At 37.8% G+C, this 13,569-nt stretch overlaps 1 protein-coding gene across 5 annotated transcripts in view; it reads right to left on the reverse strand.

Moving 5' to 3' along the window:
• The window catches only part of cd276 (CD276 molecule), a 107,253-nt gene that overhangs the window by 24,082 nt on the left and 69,602 nt on the right, over nucleotides 1-13,569 (reverse strand). For all 5 annotated transcript variants that reach the window (XM_083553144.1, XM_083553142.1, XM_083553141.1 and 2 more), the window contains one exon: nucleotides 9,297-9,350. In XM_083553144.1, coding sequence (XP_083409270.1) covers nucleotides 9,297-9,350 — 54 coding nt within the window. The remainder of the gene's footprint in view (nucleotides 1-9,296; nucleotides 9,351-13,569) is intronic.

The raw sequence follows: 13,569 nt of genomic DNA on the forward strand, positions 1-13,569 counted from the left end.
GTTTATCCCTGATGAGCAGCCTGGGTGACTGTGGCAAGGAAAAACTACCTTAGACAATATGAGGAAGAAACCTTGAGAGGAACCAGACTCAAAAGGGGAACCCATCCTTATTTAGGTGATGATAAAAGTGTGATTATAAATCTTAAAAACAAAACACTGAAGATTGTGTACAAGTGTCTGCTGTTTTCTACATTATCAGCTGTTTGTCATGTTGATCAAATTATACTGGTTTTACCTGAATGGTCTCAACCCCCAAAACATCTCAGCATCAGTTCATTGTATAAGTCATTGAATGCAAAATGGTTAAACCAGTTATCATCTAAAATTTCGATTAAACATTTTTGGTGAATGTTGAATTGATGAATCTTGAATGTCACTAATGAAGGCGAGTGAACGGCATCAGTTCAACCAATAATCAACTCGTTCTCTAAAACAGGTCAAAGGTGAATCTTGTGAACCTTTAATTGGCAACAGAGCAAATCTCAGAATAATAAATTCAGAAAATGGATGAACAACTAAGAATCAAACGAACACTAGTACAGTACAGTTAAAGTGTGAATCCTGTTTGGTCTCTTGCAATAAAAATAAATCAAATATCCAATCAAATAAATGAATTTGTGCTGCTGAGACTCATAGATGCCAAACAGTAGGAAGTAACTTAGCAGGAAGTTTACTATTTTCAGTCACTGTGATCCAAACTGTAGTTTATATCAAGAAATCCTGAAACTGTGCAGCGTCATATTGACTTTTCGTTCTGATGGGAATGAGATGTTCATCGACACGAATACTTACTTTTGTGAGATGAGGATTTTGAGAAAAGTACAGGCTTTTGCAAGAAATCCAATGTTTTGTGGTGTTTGTACAAATTGTTTTGAGAAAAGCAAATATTAAGGATGAGTCGAGAAAATTCTCCACAGCAGCTGAGAAAAAAGTCGGAACATGTCTCGTAATATTTGCTGATTTTCCACAAGTTCTCAGAACTGAGGAGTTTGTTAACACTTCTATTCATTTCCCCCTGATTTTAATGACTGACACATTTTCCCTGAGGAAGTACTCCAGTTCATCATTGGGAGGTTATAAGGAAGAGTCCATGTTTGGAAGCCTGCATGATAGAAGGAAACAAGCTGGTGGAGAGGAACTGGCAATCCGGTGATAGTGTACATAATAAAACATACTTTTTTTCTCCATAAATACAACAATCACTTAAACATTTATTTTTTACACAATTACACTTTTTATTATTTTTTTTTTTACAAACATTTGAGTTGCGAACATTGCAAACCTTCACGTTGTGAACTTTCATATATGCGAACCAATCGTGGAAGTAGCTCACGTGTCTGCCGGATGTTGTCACGTGCGTACGCCCCCTGCTGCAAGCAGTTGTACAGTAGTACAGTGCTCACAAACCCAGGATGCCCAGTGGTGATGTGGAGGGGACCGTTACGAAGCGCAAAGCAATAATCATGGAAACGAACGTGAATGAAAATAATTGAGCGATTGCACTGAGGTGAAAAGATGGTAGCTGTCACTCATTCTTATGACATAAACCGTTCAACCGTCATCGCAATTCTTAAAAAAAGGACGAGCCTCAATGAGGCCAACAATAATATTAAGAGTGAAAATATTTTATTTACAGTATTTTTTTTTTTTATGCATTACATTATATATTTGCATCATTGGTGTATAAAACTTACTTTGTTGGATCAGAACGGACTTACGAACATGCTTCCAGAACAGAACTGACTCATTTATTCAGCTTTTATTTGCTATGTGTGTTTTGTTTTAATACTAAACAATATACAGTACACTACATTTTTTCAGAAGATGAAACATTACAGGGATGTAATGCAAAAACTATAATGTTAATCTAATACTATCATAATATGCTATCAAGTCACATTTGATTGCTGATTATTGCTTAGATTGATACGTATTATTTTGCGTCTTAGACACAGATTAATTCTATATTGAAATACCCCCTATATTGACTATACGGTTCTGCCTTTACCAGCCATACAGTATGTGGTTCTTCCCCAGACTGTTACCACAAAGTTGGAGTCACACAACTGTAAAGCATTTGGATGCAGAAGCATTAAATCTCCTCTTTAATTGAACTAGGAGACTCAAACCTGTTCCAAGTTTTGTGCACAAACCAAATGAAAGGAAGGAAGATCTCCTGCTATAAAGCTGACCACAACCTTATTGAAAACGTTTGGGATGAATGTGTGCCCCAGACCTTCTCACCGCACCTACATCAGTACCTGAATTTACTAACACCCTTGTGGCTGAATGAGCACAAATCTCCACATCCACCCTCCAAAATCTGGTGAAACATCTTCCCACCGTCAGACGGTTGGGTGTCTACAAACCTTTGTGCTTATAGTGTTATTATTTTTATATAAAAAGTGTTCCTGGGTAAATGTTCCCAGGCACAACGCAGAGCATTTCTACCTTTCGTACACTTATTTATGTGGCTGATGTCGTATTTGTTTATTGATTTTATCCCTCTGCTTATTTCCACCAGCTTCACTACGTTCAGAAAGGCAGAGGTTAACATTATTTTAATTACCATAGACTCAGAGAGAGAGAGAGAGAGAGAGAGAGAGAGAGAGAGAGAGAGAGAGTGTGTGTGTGTGTGTGTGTGTGTGTGTGTGTGTGTGTGTGTGTGTGTGTGTGTGTGTGTGTGTGTGTGTGTGTATGTGTGTGTGCGTGTGTGAGAGGGAGCGAGAGGTGTGTCGGAGCTCCTGAGAGGCTTTTAGCCGGGAGTTACAATAGCATTGATGGCACAACGACGCAAACAGCGTAAAAAATTCTCGAACAATACGGACGAGGGAAGGGAACAGGGATGACACACTGCTCCCAAGTGTGTGTGTGTGTGTGTTTGAGAATAATAGATAAAGGCAAAAAATGGAGGAGGGAAAGACAGAATGTTCCAGAGGAAAGTTAAAATAGGGCGAGACTGATGAAGAGATGGGTTCGGAAAGGCAGAGTGGAAACGTTCAAACCGGTGTGTGTAAAACAACTTCATCAAACTCTTTCATCTAATAACATTAATAGTCGAAGGAAATATATGTAAAGACACACGGTGTGCTCAAAGGTTTGTGGACGCCTGACCGTAAGATTAGGATGTGCTTTATATGCATCCTATTCCACGTTTAGTCCACATTTGCTGTCATAATAACCTCCACTCTTCTGAGAAGATCTTTCACTAGATTCTGGAGTGTGGTTGTTAAAATTTGTGCTTATTTAGCCACAATTGGTAACCGTAGGTACTGTCTAAGGTGACGAGTCAGAGCTCTACAGCAATAATAACAATAATAATAATAATAATAATAACAACAACAATAAAGTGCAAGTTAGATGAAGCTATAACATGAACAGCAGGTTTTACATTAATTGTTATTATTAATAATAATATTATTATAAGGACAGTTTATAATAATACTAATAATAAAATAATAATGATAAAAAATATTAAAAATAATAATAATAATAAAGTGCAAGTTAGACGAAGCAGTCACATGGACAGCAGGTTTTATATTAATTTCTATCATTATTATTATTAATATTAATAATAATAATAATAATAATATTAGGACGGTTTATTACAATAATAATAATAATAATAATAATAATAATAATGACAATAACAATAATAATAATAATATAAAGTGCAAGTTAGATGAAGCAGTAACATGAACATTAATACACAGGGACTGGATGATTTTATTTTTTTAAATAAAGTAATTCTAATTAAATTTTATGTAAATTTCTTGTTAGGAGATGTGCATTATTTTCATAATATCAAATCCTGGATATCAGTCCTGTGTTATTACTTGTGCATCATTCTTTTGTATGATATACTGTTATCTGGTGTTGTGTAATGCCCGCAACCTTCTGTGTAATGATCCTAACGTTTCTCTCTTTTTTTATTCTATCATAGGTACGATTTATTTTTTTTTTGTCATGCAACCAAAAAAACATGACGCACTGACACGCTAGACGTCCCCTGAGAAAAACTTAAAAAAAAAAGATATGCAGCATGTTAACCTTGTTTTACCATCCAGCAATGTAAAAACATTTATCCATATCTTCAGAGTATTCCCCACATAGTTACAGTATTTACATGACAATTAGCTTCCCCCCCCCCAAGTACATTATGTAAATATTTATTCATTTAATTTCCAAATAATTTCTCAGTCATATTTACTCTCATTATTCTTGACACAAAAAATAATTTACATTTATATTTTCAATTATTTTCTGCATTGAAATCGTGCAATTAACCTTATTTTCCCGACACCTCTTTGAATCTCCTTTCAGATTCTTCTCAGATTTGATTGTTTGCAAAGAAGAAGAAAAAAAAAAAGAAAAAAAAAAAAAAAGAAAGAAGGAAACCAGCTTGCACGCAGCAGCAGCTCTTTTCATTCAGTTATTCAGACTATTATTGGAGCATCGGAAAGGTCAGAAACATGTGGAGTGTGTGTGGGTTCGCAGTCCTCAACGCTTTGACCTATGAGTCAGATATCTAGCGACACTCACCTGCTGAGATTGTTTGATTTTTTTACTTTTTCTTCTGTATTGTTTTCTTTTAAAGCGTTCGGGTGTTAGAGATGCGATGGATTTATGGGTTTGAGCAAAAGAAAAAAAATGGTTGTGTATGATTTTTATACAAAAAAAAAAACAATTTTGGATAATATTTATTATAATAATAATACAAGGGAAAAAATTAAAATGTATATAAAAAGCTGTGAAATTACTTTTGGGCCTAAACTTTCGAATGTAATTTTTTTTTCAGGAAATGAACTAAAATGTCTCGCAGAAGAGAAGAAAAGCCTCCGGAAAGTGAAACCAGTATATTCCTTGACACATTTTTTTGTAAGAAGTTTTCTATGTTTCCTTTTCAATAATCATGCTTATGGACGTAATGCTCGAGTTCAAACTTTCATATTTTGCTCCACAGGTTAAAATTCACCATTCTGTCATGGACCTCTCATTTGGGCTGGGGTTGAACAGTGCTTTAATCTGATTGGCTAGCGAGATTCAGAGTAATGGCTTCCAAAAATTGCAACTGTGGAGTTTTGTAAGTGTAAGTTATTCCCTGGATATGGCGATCAGGCATAATTTTATGAGATTATAACATTATATCAGGTGAAGTGAATAACACTGATTATCTCTATATCATGGCACCTGTTAGTGGGTGGGATACTATTAGGCAGCAAGTGAACATTTTGTCCTCAAAAATGACGTGTCAGAAGCAGGAAAAATGGGCGAGCGTAAGGATTTGAGCTAATTTGACAAATTGTGACGGCTAGACGTCTGGGTCAGAGCTCCTGTAGCTTCAAATTGCTCAAGAGGTTAATGCTGTGAATGCTAGAAGGTCCACGACTCTTTTGGCAGCAAAATGAGGACTAACACAATATTAGGCAGGTGGTCATAATGTATTGCCTGATCGTTGGCCATAAAGTTACGCCTGGTTGGTGTAGTTCGCAATTACTATTTGAAGTCTGTGCAATCTCATACAACTTATCACTTCATTGAGTTCTTTTCTTCTTTCTAATTCGAACATCTTTGTTCATTTTTTGTAAAGCTCCATTCAGTACTTTTTGCACAAATATAATTCTAGTAAAAGAGAAAAAGTGCTATTCGTTCTTCTTGTTTGATTCTTAGCAATATAATGACTATTCATGCTTCATTTAAACTTTTATACTGTCAAGCAAAAATATCAGAAATATAATACTAAGAAAGCTCATGCTCATGAGTCAGATACAAGTGGAAACCTAATTTGCCCCCTTTTTTACTCAGACAGGTTTAACATGAATAGAGCTGGTGTTAATTAACTATTTTATAATGTGATCTCCACTAGGTGGCAGCACTACAGAATCTTAAGTATTCTCTCTAATCTGGACCATATGAATGTGACTCCATCTCACTGGAACTCGGACCACTGTTTTGACCACACACACACACACACACACACACACACACACACACACACACACACACACACACACGCATGTAGGCCCAACCCACTGTATTCTCTATTAGCGTGGGCTTTTCAGTGAGAGTGTGATAGCAGGAGTGATAAGCCGCAGCACTTAGCACTTTAATACCATGATGATGAAAGTCATCTGCTCTTAATACACCCCCGAGCAAGACTACAGGAAAAAGAGACGTAGTTCTTGTAGTAGAAGAAAAAGACTTTTAACAGTGACTCCTAACCAGACTTACGTGGGCATCTTTTTTGAGCCATCAGGGTCCAGCCAGTGATCCAGTAGATGGAAATTGCTGGTTAGATTTGGACCCATGCTGAGCATTTTATAAAAGATCAAAAGCCTGAATCCTTATCCTGGGGCACGGCTTAGATATTTTTTAAGATAATGAATAGGGATGTGTATGATATTGAATTAATTTTTTTTTTTTTTTTTTTTTTTGCAAAATGACGCAAAAGGCCAAGCAAACCTAAATTTGCCAGACTGCTGAACAGTTTAGACATGACTCATATTTTTACAGTTTGGACATGACTCATATATTTATGCAATGTAAATAACAATATCAATTTCTATCTGTATTTGATTAAAACTCGCAACCTTCGAACTGGAATCCTACTTGTAAAGGTCTCAATAAGAAGTCAGGTGAGTGGCGGCAGATCAACATGGCGGCTCACAAAGTCGTGCCTTTGCTTGCTGTTATGTTGTACATGCAGTTCAGTGTTTGCATTAGATAAATAATCAATAAATAATATATATATAATAGATAAAAATAGATGAACGGGAATTAGACCTTTGTCTAAAATTGTTCAAAACCCACTCAAATTATTTACCTCAAAAATTTATTCATGCATTTGAAAAAAAATGATGTAAGCCTACAAGAGGTCAGACTTTAGGCTTCTGAAACTTGTAGCCAGAAAAGTGTACAAAACATATGAATCTCTCTGGGGGGCTATAAGCAGAAGATCTGAGACTGAAAGCATTTGAGGATCTTTAATTTTTAATCCAAGGTGGAGAACCGTAGTGTACAGTCTATTGTGGAATATATATATATATACACTGTATATATTTTTTAATGAAGGTTTCAGTAGAATTATCTTGAGAAGTACAGTAATGATCTTAAAAGTGTAAAACCAGCTTATGTATAAGCGTTTATGATACAAGAAGGCAGAAGATTAGTGGTTAAGTCATTGGATTTGCATCAGAAGATCATGAGTTCAAATCCTAGCAACACTAAGCTGCCATTTATTGGCCTCTGGGCCTTTAACCTTCAAGCTGCTCAGCTGTATGAATGAAATAGCATAAATTTTTTTTAAATATTTCCCACATTTGGAACGGCCCTCTGAACAATGCCAGAGTCTTATTTATAAAATGTAATTTTAAATATATGTTTTACTCATATCATATCTGTATTTGATAGCAAAGGTTGGATTTCAAACTAAAACTTCCCGTAGTTAATAATAGAGGTCGAGGCACCGATTTGATTGCTGAAACTATCGGCTATCAGCAAAATTTCACACAGTTAGTTTTTCCGGCTCCGGAGGCCGATAATTTAAAAGCGGCCTCTAGAGGTGAATCACTGCCACTACGTGCTGTTTGTTTTTACAAGCCAGACTGCACGCTGCACGGAGAGCGCGATATTAAATTTATTATTTCTTCATTATTATTAAATACATAATATTAATGCATTCATTATATAATTATATTTATTTATAAATATATATTCCTATTTATTTCCTTTCGCACTTTTCAGAATTCATTTATTTTTTTATTTTTGTAATCAAGCTCAGTACTATTTTACATGGAGTGTTTATTTTTTATCCGTTATCCGTTTTTAAAAACTTAATGGCTTATCTATAACGGCAAGTACGATCCAACCTGGCTATTGGTAAAATCAGTCGACCTCGAGTTATTAAAATAGGAGAAAAATTTGTTAGATTCACCAATTAACCACATGCATATGCGAAAGTAAGTAAATGTGTGATTTTAATAGCAATAAATATGAAAAAAATTTCATTATGATAGTAATATCATAACTACTCTTAAAATATATATATCAAATATATCTCTAAAAAGTATTGTTTATTTGTCTCTGTCTCTGTTTATAGTGCAGAACTAATTAATAAACTAATCTACCATTAAGAGGCATAATAAATACATTTAAAATCATAAAATCCATAAATTCTGTTAAAGGCCGACTCGGCCAACCGTTAAAGAAAGGACAAATTATGTGGCCCTTACAGAAAAAAGTTTACGGAGCCCTGTGTTAACAATAGAGCATTTTCAGTCAAAGACTTCTCAAACTCCTGTCAAAGCCTGTAAAGCCCATCCCATTGCTCAAGTCTGACAAACAATAAGAAATCCTAAAAGCTCTGTCCCTTCTAATCACAATCTTCATCCTGGAACTCAATGAGATGTTTAAAGACATGGACGATGTTTCGAATGGATCCCCAGCCTCCGACTGCAGAATGTTCTAGGCTCTTGACCTCGCCGGCCAAACTTGTCAAAGTTTAAATATTCACGAGACCTCCATTATCAAGGAGACAGACCACTGTCTCTACCTCGTATTTTTCTCTTTTCCCATTTTGCGCTTCCTCTCCCTGTCACTGACCCTTTTTCACCTGCTGCTTATTAAAATCTCATAGTATTAACTGTGCCACTCGCAGTCAGGCTGAATAATTCAGAATAAAGGAGTCAAATTAATATCTTTTAATGACATTACTGCCACAGGGGGAGCACGGACAAGATTCTGGCACGGCTTACTCTGGCCTTCGCTCAAGAACGGGGGCTTATTTCATTTGACAATCATGGAAATGTAGGCATGAAAGGAGATGAAGTATTATTCTCTAGTGTTTAAAAGCAGTTAAAATGGAGACAAAAGACTCAAACTGTGTGGAAGATCGACTGATTTCCAGTGAAAGGAGATTTCGTTTGATGGTAATGGCAACACACAAGTGACTGAAGCATCTGGTTTATAGATGTGTACGATTTTTCAAATACTTCAATCATTTTTTTTCTAACATTACTCTCTCTTTTTTTTACCTTTAAAGGATCATTAAAGAGATGAAGCATGACTCCCAAAGTGTCTAACCCAAGCCCAGAATAGCCTGATAATAAAACATGTGTTCTGAATGAGCCTTAAAATACTAGTGCTTTTACTTCGTCTCCTCTACATCATGCATGCTATTTAAAGTTGTGCCTCTGGCTGTTATCAAAATTCAGTCGAGTCAAAAACAGAAAAACACACATGTTTTGAGCTAATCAGGTACTTTTTGAAAAAAATATGAGACAATAAGATTCACAGACCTGTCTTGGATTCTTCAAGTTCTTTGGCTTCTTCAAGTTCTTTGGCTTCTTCCTCTGTAAAAAAGTAGAATATAATTAATAGAGGTGACTAAACCAAAATATACGGTAGCTTCGCTGTATATACTGCTACAGTAAATATATATATATATATATATATATATATATATATATATATATATATATATATATATATATATATATATATATATATATATATATATACAGTGAGGAAAATAAGTATTTGAACACCCTGCTATTTTGCAAGTTCTCCCACTAAGAAATCATGGAGGGGTCTGAAATTGTCATCGTAGGTGCATGTCCACTTTGGGAGACATATTCTGAAAGAAAAATCCAGAAATCACAGTATATGATTTTTAAACTATTTATTTGTATGATACAGCTGCAAATAAGTATTTGAACACCTGTCTATCAGCTAGAATTCTGACCCTCAAAGACCTGTTAGTCTGCCTTTAAAATGTCCACCTCCACTACATTTATTATCCTAAATTAGATGCACCTGTTTGAGGTCGTTAGCTGCATAAAGACACCTGTCCACCCCATACAATCAGTAAGAATCCAACTACTAACATGGCCAAGACCAAAGAGCTGTCCAAAGACACTAGAGACAAAATTGTACACCTCCACTAAGCTGGAAAGGGCTACGGGGAAATTGCCAAGCAGCTTGGTGAAAAAAGTCCACTGTTGGAGCAATCATTAGAAAATGGAAGAAGCTAAACATGACTGTCAATCTCCCTTCGACTGGGACTCCATGCAAGATCTCACCTCGTGGGGTCTCAATGATCCTAAGGAAGGTGAGAAATCAGCCCAGAACTACACAGGAGGAGCTGGTCAATGACCTAAAAAGAGCTGGGACCACCGTTTTCAAGGTTACTGTTGGTAATACACTAAGATGCCATGGTTTGAAATCATGCATGGCACGGAAGGTTCCCCTGCTTAAACCAGCACATGTCCAGGCACGTCTTAAGTTTGCCATTGACAATTTGGATGATCCAGAGGAGTCATGGGAGAAAGTCATGTGGTCAGATGAGACCAAAATAGAACTTTTGGGTCATAATTCCACTAAACGTGTTTGCAGGAAGAAGAATGATGAGTACCATCCCAAGAACACCATCCCTACTGTGAAGCATGGGGGTGGTAGCATCATGCTTTGGGGGGGGGGGGGGGGTTTCTGCACATGGGACAGGGCGACTGCACTGTATTAAGAAGAGGATGACCGGGGCCATCAATTGCGAGATTTTGGGGAACAACCTCCTTCCCTCAGTTAGAGCATTGAAGATGGGTCCAGGCTGGGTCTTCCAACATGACAATGACCCGAAGCACACAGCCAGGATAACCAAGGAGTGGCTCTGTAAGAAGCATATCAAGGTTCTGGCGTGGCCTAGCCAGTCTCCCAATAGAGAATCTTTGGAGGGAGCTCAAACTCCGTGTTTCTCAGCGACAGGCGAGAAACCTGACTGATCTAGAGAAGATCTGTGTGGAGGAGTGGGCCAAAATCCCTCCTGCAGTGTGTGCAAACCGGGTGAAAAACTACAGGAAACATTTGACCTCTGTAATTGCAAACAAAGGCTACTGTACCAAATATTAACATTGACTTTCTCAGGTGTTCAAATACTTATTTGCAGCTGTATCATACAAATAAATAGTTAAAAAATCAAACATTGTGATTTCTGGATTTTTTTTTTAGATTATGTCTCTCACAGTAGACATGCACCTACGATGACAATTTCAGACCCCTCCATGATTTCTAAGTGGGAGAACTTGCAAAATAGCAGGGTGTTCAAATACTTATTTTCCTCACTGTACATACACACTGCTATATATTCTAGACTACAAAACTACAGCTAATGAACATCACTGTACCAGCGGTGCACGAGTGGAGATGGAGACAGCCGGAACGAGCGGTAAGAAACACCTGCAGCTAATGAGACTATTCAGTGCGCTCTGTTTCAGTCTGGAGAGGCCAATAAAGAGGAGAGAGACGCCAACCTCTGGGAGAGAGAGGCATGAGCGTAAGGGTCACCAAAAGGTGATTAAGTGGGCGGGCTCCGGTAAAAGACATGCCGGTCCGCGGGGAAACTCGGGCGGGCTCTAAGAGAGAAATCGCGCCGATCTGCGAGTGAGACTGGCGGCCGCATAAGGAGCACATGCCGACCCGGGAGGGACTGCCGGTGAACGTCGAGAAGAAAAGGCGTCCCGAACCACGAGTGTGTGGGTGAACCCTGGCGTGAGTACTGGAAGGGAAAGCACCAGGGTGAAAACGAAAGAAAATAAAGAAAGCTCTGCTTGGGGTAATATTGCCTGTCTATCTTTCCTCCAGTGTCGTACCAGTTAGTTTGTTACAGTGGTGCCGAAACCCCGTGCTCGAAGAGGGGTATGACGCCAGAGAGACTACGCCACGGAGGGGAGCGGGACCAGGTCAACGAGGATTGCTGCAGCCACTACAGCTCTTGTGGCATGTTCCTGGTCTGCAGTGATCAGTATCTATAAAAAAGTTGCCTAAGGAAGGAACAGTCGTGAACCGGCGACAGGGTCACGGGCGGCCGAGGCTCATTGATGCACGTGGGGAGCGAAGGCTTGTCCGTGTGGTCCGATCCAACAGACGAGCTCCTGTAGCTCAAACTGCTGAAGACGTTAATGCTGTTAATGCTCGAGGAGTCAGAACTGTTTTGGCAGCAAAAGTCGACCAACACAATATTAGGCAGGTGGTCATAATGTTATGCTGGATTATTTAGGCTTCCCAGTACTTTTGTCTATATAGTGTAGTTAAATACTAAGTAGGTTAAACATTTTAAAGCGGTATTGACAAGTATCTGGGGGAAAAAAGCCCTCATAGACTGACTTTCAAAATGTTTCTGCTGCATCTGTAGATAAAGGAGGTTGCCTAATTATAAAAAAAAAACATATATATAAGTGTCAAATATTTCTCCAGTTAGCATATGGAAGCTTTGAGATGTCAATCCTTTGAGCAATACCCACTACAGAAACACAAATATGAACACAATCTATTGCAGTAGACAAATTCAGCACCCCTTTCGGCTCCAAATGACTCAACTGAGAGCAGCTGTGATGATGTACGGCTATATGCATGGAGCGGATATTTGAACAGATGAAAGATAAAAGACCCTAAAGACAATGGAGTTGTGATTAGTGGTATTTCCCCATCTGCAGACCTGTCACCTCCACATCTGTGTAAGCTAACAGACCAATCTTAGATGCTGTTCTTTCCAGTTAGGGGCATCCTCCACATCCCCTCATGCCTTATGACAGCCAAGAAAAATGAGCTAGTCCACTGCGGACTTTATCTGAGTGGCAGTAGCTTCGCACGAAGCAGAGTTAACTCCAATCTACCCACGAATCCCAGCTGCTGGAAATGTGTAGACAGGCTCAATTAGGACCTCTGCTTCCCTCCACACTCACCGTCAGTGCATCAGTTGAATTTTTCCACTTCCACTTCCCTGACTTCACATCACATCACATCACAGTTGAGTCACATGCTTTTATTCCAGATACCTGCCACCAAGTAATGCCCAAGCCTGAGAGATTCCAGAGGGTCTACATCCATAAATATTGCTCAGGTTCAGAGCATTCAGGAACAAGCTTCCTTGTTCAATCCTGTATTTTTTTTTTTGTGGAATAATCTAGATCCAGGAACATCAAACCAAAGTTGTAAAAAAGGAAAACTAGTTCTGGAGTAACAAAATACATTTAAGAGTTAAATTAAGAGATTAGACTTCATTTACTCAGCCCCATTTCACTGTGCTCTGTTGTGTGTCTTAAACATTGTGTTTGTTACGAGAACGTTGTTGGATTAAAAGTTCCAGCTTTGTTTCAGATTTTCTTTGTATTTGTTTAGTCTTGATTTTTTGTCTTGTTTAGTCTGGTCTACTTGATTTATTTATTTTTATTTGATTTACAGTGGCTTCGTTTCATTTAGTTCCTTCTTGTTTCCTTTAATTACGTCTAGTTTTATTTTAGGGTAACCCCTAAGAGGAGCCGGTGTGTACCTGGCCTCTTGTTTTTTCCTGTACTGTGCATCTTAGAGACAAAGAATGACCTCTTTCTCTCTGTCTCTGTCTGAAGATTTATTTTTTAAACCCTAGAGGTCTGGAGTTATAACTCGCTGACCTTTTTTTTTTAAAGGTCTCCTGCATTATAAGCAGTACTCATTAAATACACCACAATGCAAAAAATATATATAAAAATCCCCCCAAACTAATATTTTTTTCCATTTATGTTTGCATTCTTCGTTTAT

Source organism: Silurus aristotelis (assembly GCF_946808225.1).
Source record: "Silurus aristotelis genome assembly, chromosome: 10".
NCBI classification, from domain to species: domain Eukaryota; kingdom Metazoa; phylum Chordata; class Actinopteri; order Siluriformes; family Siluridae; genus Silurus; species Silurus aristotelis.